This window comes from Phyllostomus hastatus, unplaced genomic scaffold (assembly GCF_019186645.2).
Source record: "Phyllostomus hastatus isolate PE091 unplaced genomic scaffold, TTU_PhHast_1.1 phas_contig_113, whole genome shotgun sequence".
Taxonomy (NCBI): Eukaryota; Metazoa; Chordata; class Mammalia; order Chiroptera; family Phyllostomidae; genus Phyllostomus; species Phyllostomus hastatus.
This window is the reverse complement of record NW_025333530.1, coordinates 13,437,928-13,465,286: the sequence shown is the minus strand read 5'-3', so window position 1 is coordinate 13,465,286 and position 27,359 is coordinate 13,437,928. Positions and strand designations below refer to the sequence as shown.

The 27,359-nt window shown below is 39.9% G+C and overlaps 1 protein-coding gene across 4 annotated transcripts in view; it reads right to left on the bottom strand.

Moving 5' to 3' along the window:
• Positions 1 to 618: 618 nt before the first annotated feature.
• The window catches only part of RNF214 (ring finger protein 214), a 59,097-nt gene continuing 32,356 nt past the window's right edge, over positions 619 to 27,359 (bottom strand). For 3 of the 4 annotated variants that reach the window (XM_045840128.1, XM_045840152.1, XM_045840137.1), the window contains exons 7-15: positions 6,071 to 6,167; positions 5,795 to 5,883; positions 5,089 to 5,179; positions 4,787 to 4,885; positions 4,181 to 4,569; positions 3,935 to 4,067; positions 3,655 to 3,759; positions 3,255 to 3,350; positions 619 to 2,340 (exon numbers count right to left, since the gene is read on the bottom strand). In XM_045840128.1, the coding sequence (XP_045696084.1) occupies positions 2,275 to 2,340; positions 3,255 to 3,350; positions 3,655 to 3,759; positions 3,935 to 4,067; positions 4,181 to 4,569; positions 4,787 to 4,885; positions 5,089 to 5,179; positions 5,795 to 5,883; positions 6,071 to 6,167 (1,165 nt within the window). In that variant the 3' untranslated portion in view covers positions 619 to 2,274. The remainder of the gene's footprint in view (positions 2,341 to 3,254; positions 3,351 to 3,654; positions 3,760 to 3,934; positions 4,068 to 4,180; positions 4,570 to 4,786; positions 4,886 to 5,088; positions 5,180 to 5,794; positions 5,884 to 6,070; positions 6,168 to 27,359) is intronic. The other variant, XM_045840144.1, reaches the window with a different exon arrangement.

Sequence of the window (27,359 nt, the reverse complement as noted above, 5' to 3'; positions counted from 1 at the left end):
ACTATAAACTCTAAGTATATGAAGAAAAATCTTGACCACAGCTTCTTGCCTGTACAAATATGTATTCTATGTGTCTATTTTTAAATTCTATTCCAGAAAAATGGTTGTCCCCACTTTCCTCACTGTACTGGGGCCTTTCTCACTGACTGCATGGCTTTTCCTGCCACAGGCCAGCGGGCAGAAGGAAAGGGAGAGCAAGGCTGGCCAAAACTTCAGTGCTGCTTTCTGACTGATCCTGCACAAGGAAAAGGAAAGAGCAACAGTAAGGCTTCAGTTCCCATGCACAAATCTCCAAAACACTTGTCCTCCGGGCTGTAGCTGGCTTTCAAGGGCTTTTACTAGGTAGTGGTTAATCCCCCCTATCTACTTCCTCCTTTTCCTCTCCTTTGGATTAAAAGACTTGTGCAAAGAAACATAATATTCTTTATATACACTTCTAATTTCTAAATTTTCAGATTATACTAAAATATACTGTAGGTAGCCTGAAGGCTGCTATGAAGTTGAGGGGAAATAAAATCTTAGGTTTAAAAAATAAAAAAAATGAATCCTCCACCAATTAAAAAGAACAAAGAAACTGCTCTTCCATTTTGCCACATTTCCTGATCATGACAGCTACCACACAGGAGACATTCATATTTTATTAACCAAGGGAAGTGGATTAATGTCACTTCATTAACCCACTCAGGCCATTTCAATAACCCTACAAGATGCCCAGAAGTTTCTGGGAAATCCAGTTCCTTAGACTGATGTCAATCAATAAATCTGGGCAAGTAAGACAAGAGAAGAGGAAGAATATGTCCATGAGCTGACAGGTAAGGATGAAAGACAAAGAAGAAAAAGTAACAAAAACAGAAAGGAGAAAATTAGATGAACATGAAAACTAACAGTGTTTGCTACACTAATGTATTGCTAGTGTGAGTAAGCATTTCCAGATCCCAGAATGGAAAAAAAATTCAGCTGTTGGTGATATAATAATACCCTTTCCCATGGATACATATATTTTTAAAATTGACACTAAGTTTTCAGTTGTTAATTCCAAAAAAGAAGAGTGCTGAAGCCACTTCTGCTAAGGGTAAAGATAAAAGATAAGAAAAGATTCAAAGCTCTAACAGAGTCACAGTTTTCCTAGGTATAAACCAGAATTGCTCAGTAAGTAGAGTTGGAAAAATGATCTAATTCCAGATAACTGTCCATATAACAAATGACATATAGACCTGAAACCCCAGCTCTCTTCACATCACTTTGGTCTCCATTTTCCCCAGGGCAGGACACGTGCCCTCTATCACTTTCTTGCTTCAAAAATTAAAACCCAGCATCTCAAGATCATTCTGAAAATAATTTTGCAGACACCTCCTCACCCCAGTGCCTGCCTAGAGCTCATCCAAGGTCACCACACAACTTGGTTGTGAATTATCTGCCTTAACTTTCGAAGGGGTATGGGGCTAGGTAGACTGAGACCAGAAATACAAGGGGAGAGGTAAGGACTTGACAAGGTTGACCAAGTCCATGGTGGCGAGGGATGGCTTGCCAGAAGAGACCTGTAGATTGTGCTAATTTCTAGAGATGACTATCTAGGAACAGAAGTCTGTGAAAGTGTGAGGGAAATGGGACCTGGTTATGCTGTTATTCTTAAGACTGTGAATTTTGCTGATGTAAAACAGAATATTCTATAAACCTAAAGTCTATGTACAAAAAATAAGAGCTAACAGAGTAAAATACTCAATGAAAAAGTCAAACTATTAGGGTTACATTTTTTTCCTCAATCAGTCTCATTTTTCCATTTGAAGTAGAGTTTCTAGAACACACTGAGGCTTGGGAGGCTTTCAGTAAGCAAGGCATCCATTTGGACAGTGGGTGAGCACCAGGGCTGAAATCTGCATACATAAGATTTAAGAAAATGGACTTGTAGTTGAGCCAAATCAAAGTAGGATAGCCTTAGAGCAACAGTAGCTTCCTAATGGTTTTTATATTATACTTGGAAACAGCTTTAGGCAGCAATATCATAATTTCAAGGTCAAACTAAATATCATCTTAGCTACAATCTGCACCCCCCAAAGGGACTGCATGGTGAAGGGGACAGACCATTCTGCATAATATACATACTTTCATTTACGAACATTTGAATACAGACTTTCTATACACACATTACCCTATATAATAAAAATGTACATGGCATGAGTATATGTCACTGTATAAATATAGAGTTTTAGAAATCTTGAACCCGCGCTTCCTGTTCACATCAGTTTCTCTTCTTCTTCCACCCAATCCGGTCCGTCATTTAAGAGTTGGACAAAAGGGACAAGTGTCATTTGTGTTGGTCTGGGCCCAGAATTTGATACACTGGAAAGAAAAAAAGACATACCTCAGGTTTATCTGGAAAGATGGAAGGAAGGAGGAGAGAGAGTGTTATTAAGGTTCAATGGGTCTAAGAAATATTTACTAAGTCAGAAAAGCTCTTACTGTGGGGGATTAGAAGGTCTATTTCATCGACTCTTACCCCCAAAAGAATCTTCAGAGCAAGAGAACCTATTCTTTTTATAGGGAACATGAACAATCAACTAATAATAGTGTGAAGCTGCTTTTTTGTTGAATAGCTAGGCTTGCTCCTTCTCATGATCCACTTAGGCTCAAATGAGCCTCCATCTGCTAATACACATCACCTTAAAATTTTTCTCAGAATGTTCCATCAAGAATTTAGATGTAAATTCAGTTTCTACCTTTAGTTACAACAAGATAAGCAAAATAAAATAGTGAAAAAGAATCATACTTCTTTCATTCAGCTGCTAAGAGACTTAACTCTGCTTGGTAACCATAAATATAGGAATAATTTGTCAGTTTGGATAGATAATCTCTAATAGGCACGCCTTCAAGCTATTCTGTTAATGGAGTTACTAATCACTCATTCAGGTTCTCTATTCCATTCCTCTCATCGACGCAGTCTGTCAACAATGCTATATTTGAAACAACAGCTAGATATGTATATCCTATTATCAATTTTTCAAGAAAGTCACCTATCAGTGCTCTGTTATGAATTGCTTATCAAGTCCCCTATAGAGAACAGAGTAAAAGGAAGCTGGGAGAGTAAAAGGAAGCTGGCTGCCACTATTCTGAATTCTGCTGATGTTTACACCACAATTTACCAAAAGATTAGATATTAATGATGAGCATCAACACTAAAATGTGCAAGAAAAATAAAACTACCTTGGTTGTCAGAAAAGAAAGAGTGGAAAATGAGGAAGGAAAGTAGTACCCACCTCCTTATGCAACACATGAGTACATGCCATTGGGTGCAGCTCACTGGGCTGGACAAGTTTCTGGCACATAAGACACAGCTTACAGGTGGCTGGAGCCTGCATAACAAAGGAGGAATGGTCAAGAGCACAAGAAAATGAGAAAGCTCTGAGTCTCTTTTCCTTTTATGTCCATGATTCCAGCTACTGTTTCCATGTAATAAAAAGATTTTACGCTAGAAGAAGTGAAAGTTCATATAGAGATTCTTGCCAAAAGTACTCACATTTTCCCAGTTGTGGCTGCCAACAACCAAGCTGATGAGATAATGGCTTCTTCCTGCACTCATCTGTAAACCCACTCCCTTCTTACTGACATTCTCTCCCCCACCTTCAAATCCTAGTTTTCAAAGAAAATGAGCCTTACATGTGAAGACCTTCCAGGATATGAAACTTGTGCAGAAGGCAAGAACATTGGGGTACTGATTTGGGTCAACGGAGCAGGGAACAAGGCCCGGATCCGACCAAGTGGCTGTGGGCAGAAACAGTGTCAGAGTAAGGAGAGGGTCTGAGTAACAGAGTATGTAACAAAAAGAAATCATTTAGTACCTAGTTGGCAAAGGAAGACAGCAAACTAGATCCCCTGGCTGCAGTGCTGCCTCTCCCCTGTATCCTGGCAGGTCTGAGCCCTCAGCAGCGTGTCCTACCTGGGTGCTGGCTGCTGCCCGTTCATGCTCTGCCAGCCGTGCAGCCACCAGCTGGATCAGCTCCTCCATGGTCAGACCTGCCATGGTGGTGCGTGCTGTCTTGATCTGCTGAAGGATGTTGGTCATCTGGGCCCTAAAAAAGAAAAGGAGAGACAGATTCATGGCAAATACCTATGAAGCCTCTCCTATTTTAGACCATCAATTTCTCTGACAAGTTTTACAAATTTAGTGCTTAAAGACACTTACTTATTGCACTGTGGGAACCGGGTCAGCAGCTTTTCCAGGATCTTCTCCAGTTTGTCTACTGGAGTTTCTACTGGTTGGGGCCGGGGAGTTTCAGTAGAAGCCTTAATACCACCCAAGCCTGGGGGAGGCGGGATGGAGGCAGCAGGGGGCATGTGCGGACCATGGGAACTAACAAGGGAACCCAAACCAGGGCTGTTTCTCCCATGGGAGCCAGGAAGGGGTGGGGAAGGCTGGCTGGGCTGAGAAATGGCAGGGTTCAGGATTGGGAAAGATAAGGAACGGGGATCTGCACTGGGCATGACCATGGGCATTGTGACCTGCCCAATGGAGAAGGGCATCCGAGGAACCAAAGAGGGACTGGGTTGGAACACCTGAAGCATGAAGTCTGTCTGCAGAGGGGAACAAGTAGAGGAAAAAGAGAAAGCAAGAAAATGAAAGTTTAGGAAACTGGAGCAGAAATCAATGAGCAACTCTTATATCAAACAATACCAATAAAAACCAATAATAATATAATAATAAAAGCAGTATCTTCTTTAAAAGAACAAGCAAAACATGCTGGTTCTGTCACAGAAAAGCTGATTCTCCAAAACCAGCATTTCTACCTACCTCTGATGGGGGTGGAGGCAAAGTGGGAGTAGGAATTTGAGGCAGGCTACTCAGCTTGGCTCCATTCCTCACTAGTTGGATATGACTATTAAATTGGTCCTAGAATAGATAGAAAGGACAGGATTATTCTTTACTACTGAGCTGAGTGAGTATCCCTAGAAAGAGAGTACCATCCCATATGAAGAAAACGAAGGGAGTGGTAGGATAGGCTCTAAATGGAAGTGTAGAAGGTCCCTCCCTATCACCAGAAGTATTTAAGCATAGATTAACTCAGACTCAATGATCCCTGTTACCACACTTACCCGGACATTCTTTTTCATCATCCGAACTCCATTCAGTCTTGTCTCCCACTCCTGTTTAGAACGAACTGTCTCTAGGGTCGGGGGAGTTGACCTTTCAAGAAACCAACAAGAATTTATAGAATTAAAGAAAACCGAACTCCCAACACTCTGAGCTAGCACAACAGTAACTGGCTAATGGGCCTGGAAAGAAGAGGTCAAACCAGATGCAAGAAAAAGCCAAAGATCTAGGTCATTTGCCTCATTTTAACTCCAGCATCTTTTAAGCCAAATACTGGAGAAAGAGAACTAACCACTGAGACCGGGGTCTTATTTGCCTGGAAGTGCCACATGGGAACTCCAGATCCCATGGCAAAAAGAGGAGAAATGACTGTATAAGAAACAAATCTCCAAAGAAAGCTGTAATGATTTGACAGCATAAAAGATACTATTTATACAATGGGAGCTAATATAACAGAAAATACAAAACTATAAAAGTGTAAAAAGGAAGAGTTGGAGAATGAGGAAGTTAGAATATGAGAAGAGAAATCACTGAACAATTACTACTGCACATAGATGACCGTGAAATTCCTGTGAAAATAAGTGCCAGACTAGCTGGCCTAGGCTTTCAAGCCCTTAAAAAAAAAAAGAAAAGAAAAGAAAAAGAAAAAAGAAGCCTCCCCCCCAAAACTGCAGGACCATTAAGATTCTAGAATGGGAAGATACTTACTTGAGGTAAGTAAGGTGCAGTTCTGCCTCTTTCTCTGCTTCTTCTAGCTTTAACACCAGCAACTCTTTCCGACTCTCTAGTGATAAGATCTAATGAAACCACACACACACACAGACACTTTATTAACTTTACATACATAAAGTTTAGTTGAAACAAATGCTTAGTGGCTATATGATGTAATACTTGTATGTCCTAGTGGTATAACGCTGTACCAAAAGGATACACCATCTGGAAGCCCTAAATCAAGGCCTTTAATATAACAGTTGTTCTTCTCACCTCTGCCTTCCAGGCCCGTTCTGTCTCTTCCATAATATTCTGATTTATTTCACCATCCTGATTCTTGAGCCTATCCAATTCCATTTCCCATACCTCTCTGTAAGATAAGAAACAAAGAACAGAACTAAGAGGAGAAAGACACTAAGGTAAAGTAAAACCCCAAACTGGTCTGCCAGCTATGTTACAGAAAGTCTTACTCTAAAATATGAACTACAGGTAACAGACAAGTAATGTTTAAAAGAGTCTGTAACTGCAAAAAGGCAAGTAGAATTTGGAAGTAAAAATGTTCATATCTCCACTTGCTAAAATAAGGTTACTCAGAGCAAGAAAAACTGTACTTAGAACCAAACCCACTAAAGGCAGAACGTTCTTCTGTTTTCAGAAAGGACTCAAAACCATTATGGCATTCCTCTTATTTCCAACTTATCTCTTGGTATGGGTACCGAAGAATGCAGGATGAAAAACAGGGGTCCGTTTAATACGAATCTCTAATTTACTACTAAGCACATAGTCACTGGCTTACTGAATTTCTTATTTTCTTAGTTAGGGTGAACTTTCTTCAAAAAGAAAAAAATCTTCTTGATTAGGATGACAGCTGCCCCGTGTGCCTAGTACTGATGGAGTTCCCAGGATGGGGACCCTGCTTAGGACTAACAATGACAATAAAGGAACAGAGCCAGCAAAAGAAATTCCTATTACATTTTATTGTAATATGTTTTATGGCTGAAAGCATTAGGATTACCCAGATAGTGGACAGAATAACATGGAAAAGTTTAAAATATTTTAAAAAGGTGAAAATAAAAAGGAAAGACTGAAAGAAGTTACATTGTAAAAATGTTCCCAGTTTTGTCCTGACCAGAGTGACTCAGTTGGTCAGGCATCCTCCACTAAAGCAAGACATCACTGGTTCAATTCCCAATTGAGGCACCTGCCTGGGTTGTGGGTTCAGTCCCAGTCAGAATGCATGTGGAAAGCAACTGATCGATATCTCTCTCACATCGATGTTTCTTTCTCTCTCTTCCCCCCCACTAAAAAAAAAAAAAAGAGAGAGAGAAAGAAAGAAAAAAAATGTTCCTAGTTTTTTTTTTTCAGTGAGAGAAGCAGTTTTATTCCTCTTCTGGTTTTTTTTAGTAGCCTTACATATTTGAAAGGGAACAATTCACTTAAATTGTTGAGGTCTCTTCTTCTTTCACTTGGCCCAATCCTCCACACATCCCTGTTCTCTATTTCACAGATAAAGTATAAGTGTGTGTGTGTGTTACACACATATTTATTGATTCACTAACATTAGTCTGTCCCTCTACTGACATACTTAATAAAACAGAAATGACTAGGTGGGCATTTTCTTCCTTAATTTCCATGTGTTGGCCTCCTCAAATTAACTTCCTGTCAGAGGAAAAATTCTCTAACAGTTCTTTCCATAAAGGTTTATAGTAGATGTATCTTTCTGTTACAACACCAATTCCTCAAGTTCAAAAAGATATGAGGAGTCACCCTTTGCAACAGCATGGATGGACTTGGAAAATATTATGCTAAGCAAAATAAGCTGTCAGAGAAAGATAAATACCATATTATCTCACTCATATGTGGAATCTAATGAACAAAATAAACTAATGAACAAAATAAAACCAAAGGCAGGAATACATGGAACAGAGTGACAGATCTCATAGGGGAAAGGGTTGGGAGACTGGAAGACATTAGCCAAAGAACATATATGCACATATGCATAGCCCATGGACACAGGCAACAATGTGATGAAGGCTGGGGATTGCGGGGAAGGGCAGAAGGTGGTTGGAGAGGGGAAAGGGGGAAGATAGTGGAGGACGTGTCCAATAGTTTCAACAATAAAAAAAAAACCTAAAAGCAAAATAAAAACTGCTGCTCTATGATACAACAAACGACTTAAGTTTTTGCAAGAAAACTGGAAGCAGGGCCATTTGCTATGGGAGAATTACAGGGGGGAGAGTGAACTTGAGGAAAAATAGTGAAGAATGAAAGAGTGGACACTTTGGACTGATGGAAAGCATCGCAGGCTCAGCTGATGTAAGAGGCAGCACACAATATATGTGTGTGTGCGTGTGTGTTTGCAAGCCCAGTGGTCCTGGTGGATGAGCAGAGGGAGGGAGCTGGAGATCAGTAGGACAGGTATAATGGATGTATAAAAAGGTCAGGGAACTGGAGACTCTGTCAGAAAGGAGTTGAAGCTCCCCTTCCACAATGACCCCATCTCAAATCTGCTATGGGAGAGAAAGTTAATGTTTTTCAAAAGCTATTAAACAGTTACAACATCCCCCCCGCCCCCCCACACACAAATGAGAAGTCAAAATTCTCTTACCATAAGAATATGTGAAATATGTGGGGTCAATCAATGATCTCTGTACCTACTAGTCATTTTTTGACAATGGGATAACTGTAGAAAAACATTACAATTGCCTTCTTTGATTAATGTTATTTTTGAAGATTATACTCACTGAATATCTCTAACCTCATTAAATACATTTGCCAACTACAGATATACACAATACCTATATATTAGAAAAATCCTCCTATCATGCCCATGGAGACATTCCACATATTCACACACAAAAAATGCTTTCCTTTTGGGCATTTTGCCACATCTACCTCATTGGGATCCAACAAGACAAAAGGGACTACTAGCAACAACAACCACAACTACTAGCAAACAGCTTAAAACAATCATAAAAATGCACAGCCTTATATGTTAACTAGCCTGTAACATATATTTACCATATTTCATTTCACTAAAGGGTACTACCTGCAACCCATGCTAGAAAAAAATCAGTTCCCTGCAGTAGATGGTTAAAAGAATCTTTGGTAGAATAGATACAGTGCAATGAGTCTATTATAACTTTTTAAATGCTTGATCTCATTTCTTTCAAGTCCCATGCTTCTGTTATTTTGCATAGTTAGTTCAGGGAATCAATGGATCAAATGACTAAATCCTGCCAGACTGTACAAGCCTAACCTGTAGGTCCCAATGTTTGCATAATTATAAAATTAATTTTCTTTTTGATCATGTAAATAATACAAATTATAAAAAGTTTAAAAAATACAAAACATACAGAATATAACATAGAGGTCCTAACTCTTCTATTTATTGATTGTATAACCCTAGACAAGTTAAACATTTTAGGCTTCAGTTTCTTCATCTGAAAAATGAGTAGTATCTACAACATAGGACTTGTGGGAGAATTCACTGAAAGAACACACATAAAAAATTTAATATGGTGCCCTGGGCTGGTGTGGCTCAGTGGATTGAGCACCAGCCTGCAAACCAAAGGGTCGCTGGTTCAATTCCCAGTCAGAGCACATGCCTGGATTAAAGGCCAGGTCCCCAGTAGGGGGCATGTGAGAGGCAACCACACATTGATGTTCCTCTTCCTCTGTCTCCTTCCCTTCCCCTCTCTCTAAAAATAAATTTTAAAAAATCTTGAAAAAACAACACTTAAAAAAAACCATGCAATATCTGACTATTTAGTCAGGAGTACTTACCTTAGCTTGTCAAATAAAAAAATGACAAAAGCCAACACAACAGCTGTCCAGTATGAAAGAATCAAAATTATACCTATTTTTTAAAGAATCAAAAATATATTTTTTGGTGTGCCATAGAATTTTAGTAATTAGTTTATGTGTCTAAATGAAAAAGGTTGAAAACCACTGATAAAAACTAATGTGATTCTTTAAATATTATAATATAAAATGTGTCAACACTTGGAAGACCTAAATAACTCTACACCAATGTTTTCTAAATTATCATTGCACTGTGCTGCCAAATCAAAACTGGGAACCACTTGGAACCCAAGAATCATTAGATTATTTTAAGATGAAGACATTTAAGGTTCAACAGATGCAGAAAAAAATCCTCCTGGTAGCTTCCCTTATCTGACTAAAAGCAGCAACTTCTGGGAAATTAAGCTGTCATAAATTCCTCTTAAGGGCAGTTCTACTCTAAGGACAGAGAATGTAAATAAAAACTACCCTGAATCCCTTCTCCAGAGGAGTTTTATGGTACTAAAAGAGACAAAAAAGAGACAAATACTACACAAACTTTTTATCTCTTGTTTGTTCTCCTGAACAATTATCTCCATTTATTTTAAAGTTCCATAAGTGACCTTTTTCCCATCCCAAGAAGTCATTTGTGTTCCCATAGTGCCTTTCTGGCCTCCTCACTTCACCTATTAAAATGGTATATAAACCCCAAATTCTAACCAGCCCTTTCAGTTACTCATTACTGAGCTCTCCCACATGTCTTCTGTCAGTTTAATTGACGGCCTCCGATGTTGAACCTAATAGAGGTAAGTTTTCCTCCCCTGTAAAGCATGCTTAAAAAATCCATTCAAAGTACAAGGTGAGCCAATGGATTTTAATGTAACAGTACAAAAAGTCCACTGATGTGGTTTCAGAATACACAGTGCGACTAACTTTTAAGAAACTATTACCTGTCAAGTTTTGGAGTACTATCAAAGAATATCCACAATTATCCAAAGGCAATTAAAATACTCTTCAGTTTTTTCCAACTACAGACCTGTGTTTATCACCAGATTGTCTACATATAATTTAACCAAACATCATACTGCAATAGATTAAGTGCAAAAAGATATGGGAAAAAGTGCTTGTCAAAGAAAAAAGAGATAAAATATTTTTTACAAGAATAAAGGTTAAATGACTAATCCAGCACCACTCAACCAATAAGAAGACTGGAATTGAAATACAGCGACTTTGATTTTCTTACCAGATCTATGTGATCATCTCACTAAATGCTGTTAGAATTTTATTTCTTTTAGAAAATGTTTACACAGAGTAGATTAAGTGGAGGAAACATGGTGGCATCTTTTGGTTATGATAAACCAAATACAAACGTTCCTAACCTGCTCCTAAATAAATAGGGGCAGCAGAAGCAAGCACCTCTCCTCCTCACTGACTCCACTGGCGGGGAGACTTCCCTTATTTTAGAACCTTAGAAGAGGTTCTAAATCTTCATGTTGGCTGTCTGTGGGAGAAATGTGAATGACAATATAACTCTTCTGGGAAAAAATACAGGTCTATAAAACTCTGCACTCTCTGGACTTAACTCACTTGGGTGATTTCATCTGAAGGTCAGGAAAGATATGAAAGATGCAGTTGACAGCACAGTGATAAGATTGTCCTTTAGTCCTATAACTTTCAAACCATTATTACGTTTTGAGTCTTGGTGCTGGATGCCAACATCAAGACAGAAGGCATGGAACTTTCTTCAAAAAGATCTGACTGTAGCAAAAGCACTGTAATCAATATGTACTCACTACTACTTTCTATTAAATAATTGATAATACACACACACAAAGATTAAGTGCGAAAATTGGAGAATTAAGCTTCTTCTGTTAAAGATACTTAAAATGAACAATGTCATTCTTCTAACTAACCTGATTTTTGCTTTGGGCTAGGCAAAGATTTCTTGGGCCACAAAAGAAAAAAAGGTAAACTGAACTTGATCAAAATGTAAACATTTGCATTTTAAAAGACAGAGATATGAAATGCAAAGGCAAGTCACAGATTGGGAGAAAATATTTGCAAAACATCCATCTGATAAAAGAACTATTGACTAATAAAATAATAAGAAAATAACATGCTTTTTTAAATGGGTAAAATACTCAAATAGTTCTTCAAAAAATAAAAAGACAAATGACAGATAATCATAAAAGGATGCCTAACATCAATAGCCATTAGGGAAATTCAAATTAAACTCACAATGAGAACCCTGACACATGTGGCTCAGTTGGTTGGGCACTGTATCACAAAGCAAAATGTCACTGGTTCAATTCCAGGTCAGAGCAAATGGCCTGGGTTGCAGGTTTGGTCCCCAATCTGGGAGTGCACAATAGGTAATCAATCAATATTTCTCCCTTGCCTCGATGCTTCTCTACCTCTTTTTCTCCCTCCCTTCCCCTCTCTCTAAAAAATAAATGAATTAAAAAATTACAATGAGGTATCATTAAACACCTATTAGAATGGTGAAAACAGAAAAGACTGATAATATCACAGATTGGTGAGGATGTGGAGTGACTGCAATGTATACTTACACATTACTGATAAGAATGCAAAATAGAAAAGCAAGCAACTTTGAAAAAAGTTTGGCAGTTTCTTATAAAGTTAAGAAAATATAGCCCAACATTCCTACTCCTAAGCATTTATTTACCCAAGAGAAAAGAAAACATGACTACATAAAAACTTGTACTTGAATATTCAGAGTAGCTTTATTTATAACTGACAAAAAATGAAAACAACACAAATGTCCATCAACTAGTGGATACATATCCTAATTCAGTATCATATTGTAATGGACTACTAGTCAACAATAAAGAAGAATAAATTATTGATATGTGCTACATGGATAAATCACAATAGTTTTATCCTAAACAAACAGACAAAACAGGCTATATATTATATAATTCTGTTTACATGAAGTTCTAGAAAAGCAAAACTATAATAAGAGAAAGCAGATCAGTGTTTGCCAATGGCTAATGTGGAGGAGGCAGTAGACTCCAAAGGGTCATGAAAGAACTTTTTGGGATAGTGAAATTATTTTATAACATGATTGTGGTGGTAGTAACATGACTGCATATGCTTGTCAAAACTCATCACTTAAAATGAGTGAATTTTTTCTGGCCAAGATGGAGGCACAGGTAGATACACTTTGCTTCCTCACAAAACCAAAAGAAGGACAACAAATTTAAAAACAAAAACAACCAGAACTGCCAGAAAACTGAACTGTATGCAAGTCTGACAAGAAGTTAAAGAAGAAACTTTCATTCAGACTGGTAGGAGGGGCAGATGGGCAGCCAGGCCAGAGAGGATGCATAGCAAGGTGCTGGACCGGGCAGGAGAAGCCACAGCTGTAGGACCAAGCAGTCCCACATTCACAAGCCAGGAGGAACAATTGGGGAGCAAGGCAGACCACACAACCAAGGGATCCAGCACCAGAAACTAAAGACTCAAAGCAAAGCCTCTGGCTGTAAAAACCTGTGGGGCTACAGGCAGCAGGAGACACTCCTATCCTCACAGGATAGCTTGCTAAGGAGACCACAGGGTCCTAGAATATACACAAGCCCACCTACCTGAGAATCAGTACCAGAAGGGCCCTATTTGCTTGTGGGTCACAGGGAAAGTCATTGAAAGTGGGGCAAGAGCCAAGCAAGTGGCACTGTTCTCTCTCTGATCCCTCCCCCACATACAGAGCCACAGTGCATCGAAGTGGGTTGCCCTGCCCTGGCAAATACCCAAGGCTCTGTCACTTAAAATATAATGAGTGCACTGAGACAAAGAAATATGGCCCAAATGAAAAAACAGATCAAAACTCCAGAATAAAACTAAGTGAGGAGGAGATAGCCAATATATACCAGGTGCACAGTTCAAAACACTGGCAGTCAGGATGCTCACAGAAATGACTGAGCATGGATGCAAAACTGAGGAAGAAGTGAAGGCTATGCAAAGTGACTAAAGAAAAATATACAGGGAACCAACAGTGAAGGGAAGGACAGTAGGCCTCAAATCAACGATTTGGACTAGACGGAAGAAAGAAACATTCAACCAGGACAGAATGAAGAAACAAGAATTCAAAAAAATGAGAAGCTTAGGAACCTCTGGGACAACTTTAAACATTCCAACATCTGAATCATAGGGGTGCCAGAAGAAGAAGAAGAACAAGAAACTGAAAACTTATTTGAAAACATAATGAAGAACTCCCCCAATCTGGCAAAGGAAAAAGACTTCCAGGAAGTTCAGGAAGCTCAGAGAGTCCCAAAGAAGTTGGACCCAAGGAGGAACACACCAAGACATATCATAATGATATCACCCAAATTTAAAGATAAGAAGAAAATCTTAAAACCAGCAAGAGAAAAGGAGACCGTTACCTACAAAGGAGTTCCCAGAAGACTGTCAGCTGATTTCTCAAAAAAAAAAAAAACCTTGCAGGCAAGAAGGGATTGGAAAGAAGTATTCCAAGACATGAAAGGCAAGGACCTGCATCCAAGATTACTCTATCCAGCAAAGCTTTCATTTAGAATGGAAGGTCAGATAAAGTGCTTCTCAGGTAAGGTCAAGTTAAAGGAGTTCATCATCACCAAGCCCTTATTATATCAAATATTAAAGGGACTTATCTAAGAAAAAGATCAAAAGTATGAACAGTAAAATGACAACAAACTCATAACTATCAACAATTGAACCTAATAAACAAAACAAAAACAAACTAAGCAAACGACTAGAACAGGAACAGAATCACAGAAAAGGAGATCACATAGAGGGTTATCAGTGGGGAGGTGGAGGGGGGAAAATGGAAAAAAAAGGTATATGGAATAAGCAGTATAAATGGCAGGTACAAAACAGACAGGGAGAGGTTAAGAACAGTATAGGAAATGGAGAAGCCAAAGAACTTATATGTATGACCCATGGACATGAACTAAGGGGGGGAATACTGGTACAAGGAGGGTGCAGGCAGAGGAAGAGAAAGGGGAGAAAAAATGGGAGAACTGTAATAGTATGATCAATACAATATACTTAAAAAAATAAAATGAGTGAATTTTTATCATATATAAAGTGTATCTCCACAAAGCTGATTTAAAGAATAAAACGAATATACAACCTCCACCTCCAAAGCCACTGCCCTTAATATGCTGCACTTCCAATATACACCATCTCTCTCACCCTGCATATCCTGTTGTCTTGGACTTCTCATCTTCTTCCTATAACAATCAACAAACCTCATCAACCCTACCTCAGAATACACTTCCTTTGGGTTCCTTTAACACATAGTTCAGGCAGACATTTTATCTTGCAGTAATTCTGTTTTGCTGAGACCAATTTATCTGTACTTTAGCTCATCTAACTATTATTAGCCCGAATTAACCTTCTAAAAATCAAATCTGGAGATGTCTATTCCCAATAAGGGCAGAGTTGCTCCTAACAGACCAACATCCCACAGGTCAGAAACAATAAATTCTAAAAATGTAAAAAAGCATCTATTTGAAGGCACTGGAGAAGGACAAGATATAACCTTTGGAAGGAGTGAATTTCACTGTTGTTTCTTGGCTTATTTTTTTAAATATATTTTATTGATTATGCTATTACAGTTGTCCCATTTTCCCCCTTCACTCCCCTCCACCCTGCACACCCTCTCCCACTCACATTCCCCCACTTTAGTTCATGTCCATGTGTCATAAGTTCTTTAGCTTCTACATTTCCCATACTATTCTTGCCCTCCCCCTATTTTCTACCTACCATCTATGCTACTAATTCTCTGTACCTTTTCCCCTCTCTCCTCCTCCCACTCCCCTGTTGCTAACCCTCCATGTGATCTCCATTTCTGTGGTTCTGTTCCTGTTCTAGTTGTTTGCTTTTGTTTTAGGTGTGGTTGTTACTAACTGTGAGTTTGATGTCTTTTTTTTACTGTTCATACTTTTTATCTTCTTTTTCTTAGATAAGTCCCTTTAATATTTGATATAATAAGGGCTTGGTGATGATGAACTCCTTTAACTTGACCTTAGCTGAGAAGCACTGTATCTGCCCTTCCATTCTAAATGAGAGCTTTGCTGGATAGAGCAATCTTGGATGTAGGTCCTTGCCTTTCATGACTTGGAATACTTCTTTCTAGCCCCTTCTTGCCTGTAAGGTCTCTTTTGAGAAATCAGCTGACAGTCTGATGGGAACTCCTTTGTAGGTGACTGTCCCCTTATCTCTTGCTGCTTCTAGGATTCTCTCCTTCATTTTTACCTTGGCTAATGTAATTATGATGTGCCTTAATGTGTTTTTTCTTGGGTCCAACCTCTTTGGGACTCTCTGAGCTTCCTGGACTTCCTGGAAGTATATTTCCCTTGCCAGATTAGGGAAGTTCTCCTTTATTATTTGTTCAAATAACTTTTCCACTTGTTTTTCCTCTTCCCCTTCTGGTACCCCTATAATTTGGATGTTGGAATGTTTAAAGATGTCCTGGAGGATCCTAAGCCTCTCCTCATTTTTTTTGAATTCTTGTTTCTTCATTCTGTTCTTTTTGGTTGTTCCTGTCTTCCTTCTGGTCCATTCCATTGATTTGAAACCCAGTTTTCTTTCCATCACTATTGGTTCCCTGTGCATTTTCCTTCATTTCACTTATTGTAGCCTTCATTTTTTCATTTAATTTGGGACCAAAATCAACCAATTCTGTGAGCATCCTGATCACCAGTGCTTTGAACTGTGCATCTGATAGATTGGCAATCTCTCGTTTGCTTAAAAGTACTGGCCGAGGGGCTTTTAATTCCATTTGAGCTAACTCCCGCCCCCCTCCCCCGCCCTCCGGCCACTTTGGTCTAGTTGCGCCTGTTGCATGAGGGACAGAGCATTAGATGTTCACCAGGGTGGGGCACCTCAGTCGCTGGGTTGTGACGTTGTAAGTGGGGGTGAGGTCCGAGAGGGAACAATGGCACCTGCTCCGCTCTCTCTAGGACTTCAGTCCCCTCTGCCACTTTCCACAAGCAGATTGGGCCCTTCTGGTGCTGGCTCCCGAGGGGGTGGGCTTGTGTACTTTCTAGGACTTTGTGGGTCTCCCTAACAAGCTCTCCTGTGAGGCTGAGAGATTCTCCCAGCCTCAACCCCCACAGGTGTTTTCAATTGGTGCTTTTAGGCTTTGTTTCCCAGTGCTGGGTCCCTGGGTTGCTCGGTCTGTGTTGCTGCCCATTTTCACCTAGTTTATCTGCACACGAATGTGTGATTGCGGACAGCCAGCTGCCTTGCGCCCTTCACTGAGTCTGCTTGTTGCCTCCCACGCCCAGGGTCTGGCACAGGGTCCATCAGCTGCTCCTGCGCATCTGGGGTCCGCCAACTGCCACCTGCACCCTGCGCACCCACGTCTGCCAGCCACCGATTTTTCCTGCCGGACCCCTCGACCCTCTCTGTTGGCCTCCAACTCCGCTCCTCCTTACCGGTCTGTATGAAAGGTTGTCAGACTTTCGTTTAGTTCATTTCTCTCTGTTCTGGTTGTTTTTTTTTTTTTGTTTCTAAATTTTTATTGTCCTCAGTTTTGGTTGTGCGAGAAGGCACAGTGCGTCAACCTACATACACCTCCATCTTAGCTGGAAGTTCCCAGTTTATTTTTTAAATGATTATTTGTCTAAGGGCAAACTCCAGTTAGCTCTATTATGATGACTAAAACTGTAATAGATATCCTGAAGCCTTACTAGCTGAAAAACTAAAGAAAAAAGTTAGGGGCTACCTAAAATTTGGAATTAGAAAATGAGAAGGAGCCCTGGCTGGCGTAGCTCAGTGGATTGAGCGCAGGTTGCAAACCAAAGCGTCGCAGGTTCGATTCCCAGTCAGGGCACATGCCTGGGTTGCAGGCCACAGCCCCCAGTAACCGCACATTGATGTTTCTCTCTCTCTTTCTCCCTCCCTTCCCTCTCTGAAAATAAATAAAATCTTTAAAAAAAAAAGAAAAAAGAAAATGAGAAGGAAATCCCAAAAATGAAAAAACACAAGTGGTAAGGCATAAACTCTGCACATAAATCTGTCCAAACCCATGCATGCACAAAAAAGGTTCTAAGGAACCCACCTACAGCTAAATTGAACAGAGACCACTGCTGCTGCCCGCTGAACAAGAGTATGACACTTTTGCCCAGTCAAGGAAACAGACTGATGACACAACTTTTTTTAAGTCAAGATTTTTGGAGAAATACAACAGAATCCAGAGTCTCTACAATGTGTTATTTACAATATTCAGGATTCATCCCCAAATTACCAACAAAAGAAGAAAGAGAAAACATGATCCATAGTGAAGGGCAGGGGTTAGCAAACTATAGCCTGTGAGTCAATTACAGGCTGCCACCGGCTTTTTGCAAATCAGTATTTTTGTGAACTCAGCCAAACTCATTTCATTTACATATTTTCCATTGCTACTTCCATGCTGCAGCAGAGATGAACAGTTGTGACAGATGCTGTATGGTCTGCAAGGCTTAAAATATCTACTATATGGCAGTCAATCCCTTCCCTCCACACTAAGCCACTGGGAACCACTGATCTACTTTCTTTCACTATGGTTTTGTCTGTTTTAGAAATTCATGTGAATATAATTATATTGTGTATAGTTCTTTTTATGCTGGTTTCTTTTTTAAAAGATTTTTAATTTATTTTTAGTTTTAGAGGGGAAGGGAAGGAGAGACAGAGGGAGAGAAATATCAGTGTGTGGATGCTTCTCACTGGGGACCTGGCCTGCAACCCAGGCATGTGCTCTGACTGGGAACAGAACAGGCGACCCTTTGGTTCGCAAGCCTGCGCTCAATCCACTAAGCCATACCAGCCAGGGCTTATGCTGATTTCTTATTTAGGATAATGGTCTGATTCCAACCCTTAGTCAAAAAAAAAAAAAAAAAGGTAATCAATGGAAAAGGACTCCAAGGTGACCTAAATGTTAGAATAAGCAGGCAAATATTTTAAAGCATCTATTTTAACTATGCAAAAGGACATGAAGGAAAAATATGCTTATAAGGACTAAACAAATAAGAGTTCTCAGTGGAAAAATTAAAGCTATAAAATAACTAAACACCTCCAGTCATGATGGCACAGTAGGGAAACACTGTGCTCACCATCTCCCACCCATGACTGAATCAAAATTACAACTAATTATAGAACAACCACAACTGAGAACCATCTCCAGTTTAAACGAGGAGAACTCCTATAACTAAGGATATAAGAAAGAAGCCACATCCAGACTAGAAGGAGGGTCAGAGATGCAAAAGGGGTTGGTCCTATACTCAAGCGCAGTGGTTCAAAATCAGAAGGGATAGTCTGGCTGCAGAAGTCTGTCAAGGAGCAAGGGGTCCCAGCCCCACACCAGGGCCCCAGGCCAGGGTCCCAGTGCAGGGAAGAAAAGTCCCCAGAACTTCTGACTGAAAACCAGCAGACATTGTGACTAAGTGAGATGGAGGGCTGTTGAAGTCCCAGGCATTCTGCTTAAAGGACCTGTGCATGGACTTACATGCTGACCAACTCACTCACTCTGAGCTCCAGCACTGAAGCAACAGTTCAAAAACTACAAGGGAAAAACTGAATTTTTTGGCTTCAGGGTAAGGGCTAGAGGGGCAGCCTTCTCCCACAGAGAAGTGCTGACAGAAGCCCCTATTCCTTTGCTAAGCCCTTTCTCTGCAGGAGCAAGTAGGAGCCATATGTGTCTCTCCATCAATCTGGCTAACACTCTTTGTCCCACCTTGGTGATTCCCTGAGACCCCGCTCCACCCAACTTACAGGCCCACTCAAGTTTCCACTGGCTTTTCCATACAAACAGACTGTCTTGGCTAGCACTGCAAAGTTTCCTAAAATCTCTCAAAGGTTCAAAAACTCCAAATAAGCAGCATCTGGCCTCACCATGCCTCATATCTCTTGCTAAGCAGCCTCAAGCCTGATGCTAGGACAGCCACAGCTCCCACCTTAGCCTCTCTCAGGCACCTCCAAGGTCAGCACAAGCAGCAAATATCTGCAGATCACTATTTAGTTTATACCAGGTAGCCCTGAACAGAGCAAAAGCAGCAGCTTTCCCTGGCCTGCACTGAAGGCTACCCCACCCAAAGGTCCCAGAATCAACACACTCATAGCCACCTTCAGACCACACCAGAGCACAACCCAAACCCCTTCACAAAAAAACACACCAAAAGGGAGAACTCAGCAGGCACCAGTGACCTATTAAAGCAAATCCTGCTCCATGGGGTCTGCCTCTGCAAAACAGCTCCTCCACTACAGTCATGGCCAGTCCTCAAAGCCAATCAGTGTGAGGGTCAATATTTCCCACTGATGTGCCAACAGCAATCAAGTTTCAATTACAACAGGAGGACACACACAACCCACACAAGGAACACACCTAAAGCACCCAACTCAGATGACCGGGAACTACTCCACTGAGCCCCACAGGACACCTACTACATATGGCTACTCTACCAAGACCAAGAGACTTAGCAACTCTACCAAATATAGAAAAATAAACACAGGGAGACAGGCAAATTGAGGAGACAAACAAACCCTAAATGAAAGAACAGGAAAAAACTCCAGAAAAACAGCTAAATAAAATGGAGACAAGCAATCTACCAGATGCAGATGTCAAAACACTATAAAAATGTTCAATGATCTTAGTAAGAACTTTAACAAAAGATAGGAAACAAAAATGGAGATAGAAAACATTAAAAAGGACGAGACAGAAAAGAAGACTACAACAACTGAAATGAAGAATACATTAGAGGGAATCGACTTCCGGCAAGATGGAGGCATAGGTGGGCGCACCGTACCTCCACGCACAACCAAGATTAGAACAACAACAATTTAGAGCCAGAATAACACCCAGAACTGATAGAGAATTTATCTGAATGGAAGTCGGACAGCCAAGAAGTTGAAGTAGACCCTTTCATCCAGACCGGTTGGAGGGGCGGAGCCGTGCAGGCACCGATCCGCAGTGGCGCGCGGTGATTGGGGAGAACTCGGAGTGAACTTGGCACGTAAGCCATCCGGGGCTCGCAAGATCCCAGCGGTGGACCCTGAGTATGTAAGCAGTGGCTGTGAAGCAGCGATTGTGGACCAGGGCAGAGCGCGCAACCCAGGACTCCAGAGAAGGGACTGTGATCCCAAGAGAACAGAACTACCGCCATTGTTCTCTCCCACCCCCGCACCCGTCCCCACATACAATGTCACATTCTAGCGACTGGGGTGCCCAGCCCAAGTAAACACCTAAGGCTCTGCCCCTCACCGTAACAAGAGCGACCAGACAGGGAAAAAAAAAAGGACAGACAAAGATATGTCTCCAACAGAAGAACAGATCAGTCCCCCAGGACTCATCCTTTTGAGAGACCAAGAAATAGCCAATCTGTCAGATGCACAGTTCAAAACACTGGTGATCAGGAAGCTCACAGAATTGGTTGATTTTGGGCACAAATTAGATGAAAAAATGCAGGTTACCATAAAAGAGATGAAGGAAGATGCACGGAGAGCCAATAGTGATGGGAAGGAACCTGGGTCTCAAAACAATAGAGTGAACCAGAAGGAAGCAAAAAACAACCAAGCAGGAAAACATGAAGAAATAAGAATTCAAAAAAACGAGGAGAAGCTTAGGAGCCTCCAGGACATCTTTAAATGTTCCAACATCTGAATTATGGGGGTACCAGAAGGAGAAGAGGAAGAGCAACAAGTGGAAAAGTTATTTGAACAAATAATAAAGGAGAACTTCTCCAATCCAGCAAAGAAAATAGACTTCAAAGAAATCCAGGAAGCACAGAGAGCCCCAAAGAGGTTGGACCCAAGAAAAAACACACCAAGGCACATCATAATTACATTAGCCAAGGTAAAAATGAAGGAGAGAATCCTAGAAGCAGCAAGAGATAAGGGGACAGTCACCTACAAAGGAGTTCCCATCAGACTGTCAGCTGATTTCTCAAAAGAGACCTTACAAGCAAGAAGGGGCTGGAAAGAAATATTCCAGGTCATGAAAGACAAGGACCTATATCCCAGAATACTTTATCCAGCAAAGCTCTCATTTAGAATGGAAGGGCAGATACAGTGCTTTTCAGATAAGATCAAGTTAAAGGAGTTCATCACCACCAAGCCCTTATTTTATGAAATGTTAAAGGGACTTATCTAAGAAAAGAAGATACAGAAAAAACATGTATAGTGAAAGGACAGCAAACTCACAATTATGAACAACCACATCTAAAGCAAAACCAAAAGAAACTAAGCAAACAACTAGAACAGGAACAGAACCACGGAAATGGACATCACATGGAGGGTTAGCAACAGGGGAGTGGGAGGAGGAGAAAGGGGGAAAAGGTACAGAGAATAAGTAGCATAGAATGTAGGTTGAAAATAGACAGGGGGAGGGTAAGAATAGTATGGGAAATGTAGAAGCTAAAGAACTCATAAGTATGACACATGGATATGAACTAAAGGGGGGGATATGGGTGGGAGAGGGTATACAGGGTGGAGGGGAGTGAAGGGGGAAAGTGGGACAACTGTAATAGCATAATCAATAAAATATATTAAAAGAGAGAATACATTAGAGGGAATCAACATTAGATTAAATAAAGCAGAGGACTGATCAGCAATTTGGAAGAGAACATAGCAGAAAACATCCAATCAGCAAAAGGAATAAAAAATCCAAAACAAATGAGGATATTTTAAGAGACCTCTGGGATAACATCAAGAGTAAGTATCAACATTTGAATCAAGGGGTACCAGAAAGAGAAGACAGAAAGCAAGAAATTGAAAATCTATTTGAAAAAAAAAATGATAGAAAACTTCCCCAAGCAAAGGAACCAGACATACAAGCCAGAGAAGCACAGACTCCCCAACAAGTTGAACCTAAAGAGGCCCACACCAACACACATCATAATTAAAATGCAAAAGATTAAACAAAGAAAATCTTAAAAGCAGTAAGAGAAAGACAGTTACCTACAAGGGAGCTCCCAAACACTCAGATGATCTCACAACAGAAACACTTCAGGCCAGAAGGAACTGGCATGAAATATTCAAAGTGATGAAAAGCAAGAACTTACAACCAAGTTTACTTTACCCAGCAAGGAGCTGGGTTAGCCAAAGAGTTCATTTAGTTTTTTTCAGTACGATGGCTTCAGTAGTGCTTACTTGTCTTTAACTTCATTTGAAACAATTTTGTTAGATTGTACTGTGACAGCTGTCATATCAGCGTGAATTTAAAAAACTTACCAAAATTGGTGAATTTTTGTACAGCCATTTTAATATTAAAAATGGAAGAAGATATGCAACATTTTCAGCATATTATGCTTTATTATTTCAAGAAAGGTAAAAACACAACTGAAATGCAAAGAAGAAAAAAGATTTGTATAGTATATGGAGAAGGTGCTGTGACTGATTAAAGGGTTAAAAGTGGTTTGTTTAGTTTCATGGTACTATTGATATATTGGCCAAATAATTCTTTGCTGTGGGGCTGTCTAATGCATTAGAAGATATTTAGCTGTACCTCTGGCCTCTACCCACTAGAAGCCAATAGCAGGAGACAGCTGACAAACCCAAAATACCCAAATCAATAAAGTTATAGGTGTAGATGAAAAATGCATCTTATTTTATGGTGAAAACTAAAGAGGCTTTTTGGCCAACCCAATATTTCAAATTGAAGGAGAAATAAAGAGCTACCCAGTCAAGAAAAAAGCTAAAGGAGTTTGTTAACCACCAAACTAGCATCATGAGATATGTTAAAGGGCCTGGGAGAAGGAAGAGAAGCAGAGGAAGAGGAAGAGAAACAAAAAGAAGAGAAGAGGTAGAAGACAGAAGAAAGAAGGAAGGAAAGAGGAAAAAGGAACAAGGAAAGATGACAAAGATGAAGAAGGAGGAAAGAGGATAAGAAGAAAAACAGAGGAACAGTTAAAAGAATAAAATGGCAATCAATATGTACCACCTATCAATAATCACTTTAAATGTAAATGGCTTAAATGCTCCAATAAAAAGATATAGGGTAGTTGAATGGATAAAAAAAGAAAACAAGACCCTCATATGTGGTGTCTACAAGAGACCCACCTGGGAACGAAGGATACACACAGACTACAAATAAAGGCATGGAAAAAGGTATTTCATGTGAATTGAAAAATTTTTAAAGCTGTATAATAATACTTATACTGACAAAATGTACTTTAAAACAACAGCTATAGTGAAAGACAAAGGACACTACATAGTGATAAAGGGAACAATCCAACAAGAGGATATAACTCGTGTAAACATGTATGCACCCGACATAGGAGCACCCACATGAGTACAGCAAATCTTGATGGACATAAAGGGAGAGATGGACAGTAATACAATCATAGTAGGGGATTTAAAAACCCTATTGACGTCAATAGATAGCTATTCCAGACCAAAAATCAACAAGGAAATGGTGGCCTTAAATGACACACTAAATCAGATGGATTTAATAGATATCCTCAGAACACTGCACGATAAAGCAGTAGAATATATATTCTTTTCAAGTGACATGGAAAATTTTCTAAGATAGACCACATATTAAGACACTAAATGAATCTCAATAAATTTAAGAAGATTGAAATCATATCTAGAATCTTCTCTGACCACAATGGTATGAAACTAAAAATCAATCACAAAAAAACCCCTAAAAAACACAAAAACACATGGAGGCTAAATAACATGTTACTAAGCAATGAATGGGTTAATGACAAGATCAAAAGAGAAATCAAAGACACCTTGAAACAAATGAAGGTGTAAGGACACAGCAACCCAAAATTTATGGAACACAGCAAAATTAGTTAGAAGAAGGAAATTCATAGCGTTACAGGCTTATTTCCAACCAGAAAAAACTCAGAAAATCTAACTTTACTCATAAAGGAACTTGAAAAAGAATAACAAATAAAACCCAAAGTGAGTAAAAGAGAGAAAAATAACAAAGATCACAGCAGAAATAAATAATATAGAGTCTTAAAAATATATAAAAAAGATCAATGAAACCAAGAGCTGGATGTTTAAGAAAATAAACAAGATTGTCAAACCTTTAGCTAGATTCATGCAGAAAAAAAGAAGACCCAAATAAATAAAATCAGAAATGAAAGAGAATTAACAACTGACTCACAAAAAAAACACAATACAAAGGACAGTAAGAAAATATTACAAATAACTACATGCCAACAAACTGAAAATCTGGAAGAAATGGATAAATTCCTAGAAACATACAATCTTCCAAAACCGAAGCAGGAGGAATCAGAGAATCCAAAAGACAGATTACAACTAGTGAAATGGAAGCAGTAATTCAAAAACTCCCAACAACAACAAAAAATCACCTGGACCAGATGGCTTCACAGGTGAATTATACCAAATATTCTAGGAACTGACATCTCTCCTCCTCAAACGATTCCAAAAAATTCAGGAGGGAAGACTCTCAAGCTCATTTTACAAGGCAAGGATCCTAATTCCAAAACCAGTTAAAGTCACTACAAACAAAAAAAATTACAGGTCAATATACCTGATGAATATACATGCTAAAATCCTAAACAAAGTATTAGCAAACCAGATCCAGCAATACATTAAAAAGATCATACATAATGATCAAGTGGGATTTACTCTAGGTGTGTAAGCCTGGTACAATATCCTCAAATCAATAAATGTGACACACCACATAAGATGAGAATAAAAATCATAGGATTATATCAATAGATGCAGAAAAAGAATTTGAAAAAAAATCCAGCACTAATTTATGATAAAAACTCTCATCACAGTGGGGACAGAGGGAACATATTCAAGGTAATAAAGGGTATATGACAAATCCACAGGCAACCTGATACCAAATGACCAAAGACTATGTTTCCTTTAAGATTGGGACAAGATGAGGATGTCCACCTTCACAACTCTTATTCAACACAGTACTGGAGGTCCTAGCCACTGCAATCCGACATGAAGAAGTAAAAGGCATCCAAATTGCAAAGAAAAAAGCAAAACTTGTCATTATTTGCAGATGACATGATACTGTATATAGAGAACCCTAAAGATTCCACCAAAAAACTACTAGAACTGATAAATGAATTCTCTAAAATAGCAGGATACAAACTAAATATCCAAAACTCAGCTGCATTTCTATATAGCAATAGTGAACTATCAGAAAGGGAGACTAGCCCTGGCTGGTGTGGCTCAGTGGATTGAGCACCAGCCTACAAGCAAAATGTCGTCGGTTTATTCCCTGTCAGGGCACATGCCAGGGTTACAGGTTTGGTACACCATAGGTGGGAAAAGCAGCCAATCAATGTGTCTCTTGCACATCGATGTTTCTCTCCCTCTTTCTCTTCCATCCTAAAAATAAATAAATAAAATCTTTTTAAAAAGGGAAACTAAGAAAACAATTCCTTTTACAAATACTTAAAAAATATATATACCCAGAAATAAATTCAATCAAGGATGTAAAAGACCTGTACTCAAGAAATTAAGACACTAAAGAAAAAAACTGAAGAAGATACAAATAAGTGGAAGTATATATCGTGCTCCTGGATAGGGAGAATTAACATCATTAAAATTTCCATACTACCCAGACTTCCAGCCAAGATGGAGGCATAGACAGATACACTGTGCCTCCTCACACAACCAAAGTAAAGACAACAACAATTCAGAAACAAAATAACAACCAGAACTGACAGAAAATTGAATTGTATGGAACTCTGACAACCAAGGAGTTAAAACAGACACATTCATCCAGACGGGTAGGAGAGGCAGAGTCAGGTGGCTGGGTGACAAGAGAGTGGTCACAGTGGCTGGCGAATCCCGGGAAGGCAAGACAGCAGAGGGTGAACCCTGGGCATGCAGGGTGGCAGCTGGCAGACCCTGGGTGCAGGGTGGCAGCGGGCAGACCCAGCAAGGCGGCAATTGTGAGTGGGGCATAGCACGCAAGGCGGCTGATCAGGTGGTCCCACATTTGCGCTCAGATAAACTAGGAGAAACTGGGGAGTGAGACAGACTGAGCGACCCAGGGTCCCAGTGTGGGAAAATAAAGCCTCAAAATACCAACTGATAACACCTGTGGGGGTTGTGATGCTGGGAGAGATTCCCAGCCTCACAGGAGAGTTCATTGGAGAGATCCACAGGGTCCTAGAACGTACACAAGCCTACTCACATGGAAATCAGCACCAGGAAGACCCAGTTTGCTTGGGGGAAATGGCGGAAGGGACTGAAATCCGACAGAGGGTGGAGCAAGCGCCATTTATCCCTCTCTGATCCCTATCCCACATACACCATCAGAACCCAGCTACTGGTTGCCCGCCCTGGTGAACACCTAAGACTCCACTCCCATACGTAACAAGCACGTCAAGTCCAAAGAAAAGAAAAAAAAAAAGGCCCAAACAGAAGAACACATCAAAGCTCCAGAACAAATACAACTAAGTGACTAAGAGATAGCCAACCTATCAGATGCCCAGTTCAAAGCACTGGTGATCAGGATGCTCACAGAATTGGTTGATTTTGGTTGCAAATTAGATGAAAAAATGAAGGCTATGCTAAGTGAAATGAAGGAAAATGCACAGGGAACCAATAGTGATGGAAAGAAAACTGGGTTTCAAATCAATGGAGTAGACCAGAAGGAAGAAATAAACATTCAACCAGAACAGAATGAAGAAACAAGAATTTTAAAAAATGAGGAGAGGCTTAGGAACCTACAGGACATCTTTAAACATTCCAACATCCAAATTATAGGGGTACCAGAAGGAGAAGAGGAAGAGCAACAAGTGGAAAACTTATTTGAACAAATAATAAAGGAGAACTTCGCCAATCTGGCAAA